At 36.0% G+C, this 5,383-nt stretch overlaps 1 protein-coding gene across 1 annotated transcript in view; it reads right to left on the bottom strand.

Moving 5' to 3' along the window:
* The window catches only part of PDSS2 (prenyl (decaprenyl) diphosphate synthase, subunit 2), a 249,588-nt gene that overhangs the window by 141,247 nt on the left and 102,958 nt on the right, over positions 1 to 5,383 (bottom strand). Inside the window, exon 4 of the mRNA XM_014531279.1 lies at positions 4,191 to 4,325. Within this exon, the coding sequence (XP_014386765.1) occupies positions 4,191 to 4,325 (135 nt within the window). The remainder of the gene's footprint in view (positions 1 to 4,190; positions 4,326 to 5,383) is intronic.

Below are 5,383 nucleotides of genomic sequence, written 5' to 3'. Positions count from 1 at the left end.
GGGGGGGAGGGGAGCTATGGGGAGAAAAAAAAGGAACAACTGTAATAATCTGAACAAAAAAGATTTATAAAAAAAAAAAGAAAGAAAAAAACTTGGGATTTAAAAAACATACTAATTATTTTGCAATGTTTTTTTATTGAGTTATTTATTATGTTTTTTGTGTGACATTCCACTAATACTTTTCTTTCTTTAAACATCATTATGCTTTACATAATAACGAAGTTAAAACATTAAGACTGTCCCATGAAGAGTGCCTTAGAGTCTGATTACAGCTCACACCCTTCAGTCTGTGGACCGACGCTCTATCCACTGAGCCAAATCAGCCAGGGCTACAGCTTACATCCTGAATTAGTGGTACGCCCAAGTCACAGGAAGACATGGTCCAGTTACACTACTTTAAAAGGCACATACTATACATGTGTGATTCAAATGTTTATTTTGGTCTAGAACACTACGGTAACAGAAGGGTCAATCATGTAAAGATTTAAATGAATACTATGTCCAAGGCACTGGTGAGATACACAGTTGTACAAAGCTGGCAGATATAGTCCAGCTGGATACTGAGAAGGAAAAGAAAATGTGTTTGGCAAACATGTTTCAATCTCTTCTACTAGAGTTAACAAGAGGTTTTAGGAAATTGCAGGCAATGAAGGTAAGGTGAAAATATGTGGTCTATTATAACTGCTAGTTAGATGAGAAAAAAACTGAGTAAATTATTGCTAAAACAACTGAGAAAGGTGAACCATTAGTTAAAAAAACTCATAAAAATTTTTTTAAACTTAATAATCATGCTACATTAGAGACGTCTATACTTTGAAATGTTATGTTTTATATATTGTAATGATCTATTTTTTGTATACAAGAGTATCCTATTATTAATAGAACAGGAAGTTATACACTTATTTTCTCAGGAGTGGCTAGAGATACTTTTACATTAAATTTAGTATTTTTTTTCGACTGATTACCTTTGTAACCAATATGTATAAATGTATGTATTTATATTGTTGACACTATTACAGATGTCCCCCATTTCCACCCCCTTTTCCCACCCCCACTCAACCCCCCTCACCCCCACCTTCTCCAACTGTTGTCTGTGTCCATGGGCTATGCATTTTTGTTCTTTGACTAATCTCTTCACCTTCTTTCATCCAGTGCCCCCCACACTCCCTCTGTCATGTAAACTCAGGATTGGTAGAATAAATGTAAACCCCACAGTCTTCTTGGCAAAAGGCTATGGTAGATACTTATAGTGCATTTTTATCAATGTGGCTCTCTTACCTGTTTTTCAAAATGTAGTTATTACATTTTAACCTACATTCTGCCTCTCCTAGCCATATGATAAATTCACTAAATAGATCCACAAATTATATCCATCAGTTATGTCCTTAGGCTAAATAAAAGAGGTCACCTAACTTACTTTGGTCCCTCAGGTAATTTACTCAGGTCCCACTATCTGACATCAAAGTCAAGTTTATGAGAGAAAAAACACCAACAATGCAAACCCCAGTAGTTGGGAGGTGAATTTAAAAAGCTCCCAAGTCAGTACTTTTCCTCAAATGTTAAATAATTCACTGTGGCATTATAGATACAAGCCTCCAGCAAAAGTTACACTTGAACAATTAAGAAAAGCAGGAGCAAAACAAATGAATTCAGGGATGGAGAAACAAATTAATGGTTTCTCATAGTACTATGCCAAATTACATTTTCACATTAACAAGTGTATCAACCACCCAAGCATCACCAATGACATGCTGGATCAAGCTTAATTACAGAAAATAGCCCAGAACCAGGATTATTCCCTAAATGTAATTATGGATTCTATATACTTGGGTATGAAATTCATTCATATTATTTGGAAAATTTTTATATTCATAATGCACCACCTACTCTTCTGCAAAGTTCTTTTACAACTGCTGTGTTACAATGACCGTCTACCAAATGCATATGTTCCTTGAAGGCTCAGAAGGTGATTGTAGGTGTTTCTTGGAGACTAGGTAAACACATGTTCACATTACAGTGCACTTGTGTGCATATAGATAAGAGCACCTGCATAGAAAAGGTAACATACTTTAGAGTAAAACCAGGATTTAATTCCCAACTCTATCGCTTACTACTTAAAGGATTTTAGACAAATCTTAGTCTCAGTATTAACTTCTTTTTCTGTAAAACGGGGATGATTCACTTATGCAACAAATATACATTGAACACCTATTATGTGTCAAATAGTACTTTACATTGATTATTTTAGAATCAGAGGTAACAAAACTTGGCTGGTGTTCATTGGAGGTATGTATGGTTACCCAATTGAAAGAGCAGACTATTAATAAAACAGGATCAAAATCAGCAGACTAAAACCCAAAGGAATTCCCAACCGGAGCTAGACATACATGGGATACAAGGTGATGTGAAGTCTATTTGCTTTCCAGGGATTATCAGGTTATTGGTATTCATTATGGATCCTTATGTGTTTTCTCCAGTTATTTCAACTAAACTCAGTCAAGAGCTTTCTACACAATTTGTAAGGTAAAGTTTTGACCTCTAATTCAAAAGTTTGGGGGAGGGATGTAGATGTATTAAAGATTTGCCAAGTTGCTTTCAATTCAGGAGTTTTTCAAAGAAATACTTACAAGAAGACCTTTTTGGTATAATAATTTAATGGTTAGTCTAATCTGCAAGTGAAATAAATTATTTGAATCAGACTAGAAAATCAGAATGGAATCAAGATAAACATACATGAGGTTTAGAAGGAAACTATAGTTAGAGACTCAACTTTCCTCAATTGAAGTTGCACCACCCTAAAAAAGTAACATGACAACTCTTACCTACAGAATTATTGTAAGGACAAACGGGATAACTGTCGCCCTGGCTGGTTTGCCCAGTGGTTAGAGTGTCAGCCCTTAGGCTGAAAGGTTTCGGGTTTGATTCCCAGTCAAGGGCACGTACCTTGATTGCAGGCTCAGTCTCCCCTCCACTCCCCACCCTCCAAACTAAGAAGAATAAATGGAAAAAATATCCTCAGATGAGGATTAAAATAAAAAAGGATAACTGTCATAAAAATGATTAGTAACCTACAAAGCACTAAAAAATATAAAGTATATCAGAGTGAGTAGAAACTAAAAATGATCCCAAGGAATCTCTTTTAGTGAAGATACTTATATGCATAAATAGTAAAAGATCTGCAAAAATTATCCTGGCTGAAGAGGGGTCATTTGTAGCTACAACAGTAATAAATTTTGCTTGCTTCTTAATGATGAAGGATCACTGTACTTCATAGCTGGCAAGCAACAGTCATTTCTAAATATTATAGAAGAATAAAACATTTATGGATAAGACCACTAGAAATAAAAAAAAAATCTAAGATGTGGATTGATTTTTAAATTAAGTCAATAAGATATATCAGCCATAAGTCAAAGTTTCTAGAAATGCTTCTTTTTGGGAGAAAAATTTCCTTGTTCCCCATGTTTTTAGGGTAGTTTTAATTTCACGTGCCAAAGTTCACCTGCAGATTGTTACTTCTATAGAGAGAGGCTTTTAACACAGTGCCACGCACTCTATTGAAATTAAATAAAGTTATTGCTGATATCTTACTAAAAAAATGCAGTATTTTTTTAAAACAAAAAATTTAAAGTTTGTTTTATATGCAACCAATGTGATTAATACATGCTAGTAATTAATTTTTAATCTAAATGTGTGAGATATAAAAATCTATAATTTCAGTAACTTTAGTAAATATATTCACCATAAAAATAAGCAAAATAAAATAAATGATATAGCACTGAAGTAGACTATTTCTGCTAAAATGGTACTTGCATCAATATTTTACAACTACATATCAGTTTGAGTAGGTTGAAAAAATAAAAAATCCTAGACTAAGGGACAAAGAGGTCTCTACAGAGACATAATGATACCATGATGGGGAGGATGGGTAGTCATGAACAGAAAATTTTAAATGCTCAGGGTAGTAATGCAAGTATTTAACACATATGTATGGGTAAATTTACCAGAGTTATGCATGGAGCAGCCAAGACTATCAGATCTTTTAACAATAAAAATACATATTTTAAACCATACAAATATTTTAATTTATCTTTGAATCAGAATGACAAAGAACTAAATAGCCATTTCTACTACCACTGTTCAGTAAAAGAAAACATAATTTAGAGAGCAATGTCAAAAGACTAATTTCTTACCATGAATAGATCCCACTGACCATGTCATAGTTCTGACATGAAGCATTCACACTGCTGGGCCCAGCTGCTTTAGAAATAAGTAGCACCACCAAGCCCCTCAATTGGAGGTTATTCCGGCTATCTTGTACAAGCCCCCTGCAACACATAAATAAAAGAATAAGATTAATATACTTTCATAAGATCAGTCAGATCATGTTAGCAAATTGCTGCAAATATGCTCATAATTCCAACATTAGACAAAGGAACGTGTTGAAAATAAATAGGATTGGGCCCAGCCGGCATTGCTCAGTGGTTGAGCGTGGACCTATGAACCAGGAAGTCATGGTTCAATTCCTGGTCAGAGCACATGCCTGGGTTGTGGGCTTGGTCTCCAGTAGGGGGCATACAGAGGGCAGCCAATCAATGATTCACTCTTGTCACTGATGTTTCTATCTCTTTCTCCCTCTCCCTTCCTCTCTGAAATCAATAAAAATATATTTAAAAAAAGAAAAAGGATTGGGGGAAGAAAGAGTGAATAGGAGGAAACCATGAGTTCAGCAAACAACTGGAGAAACCAATGGCTGGTTTTAAAAGTGACAATCTGACACAGTGAGGCTTGATGATCTGGCTTTCTCCTCTTTCTGGGTTTTCCCACTGTCTATACCCAACCTCACAATATTAACCATTTGCTCTGATAACAAGAGGAACCCACAGTTTTAAACTGTTTGCGGTAGTCGACACCAACTGAAATAATTACAAACTTTATGACTTAGATAAAGAGATCTTATTTGGTGATGGTGGTTGACACAAACATTTATTTCAGAAGTAAAATGAAAAAGAATGCCATGAACAAGTATCTTGCCATTTCCTACCCTATCTAATAAAAGACAAAAAGGGTAATTAACCATACCTCCGCAACGCTTCCCATTGGCTAATCAGCGAGATATGCAAATTAACTGCCAACAAAGATGGCGGCCGGCAGCCACGTAGCTGAAGCGAGCAGGAGGCTTGCTTGCTCCAGTGATGGAGGAAGCCAAGGTTCCCCGCCTGCCCCGGCCCAGCTCTAAGCTCCGAAAGCAACAAAGTTTCAATTATAGAAGCCAAACAAAGCCCAGAATTAAAAAGAAAAAAAGGAGAGGCTGGGAGCTTCAGTCGCTGGCCAGCCTGAAAAGGGCCCTCAGCCCCTCACCCAGGCTGGCCAGGCACCCCAGTGG

Source organism: Myotis brandtii, unplaced genomic scaffold (assembly GCF_000412655.1).
Source record: "Myotis brandtii unplaced genomic scaffold, ASM41265v1 scaffold8, whole genome shotgun sequence".
Taxonomy (NCBI): Eukaryota; Metazoa; Chordata; class Mammalia; order Chiroptera; family Vespertilionidae; genus Myotis; species Myotis brandtii.
The sequence above is the reverse complement of the archived record's forward strand: the minus strand, read 5'-3'. Positions and strand labels throughout refer to the sequence as shown.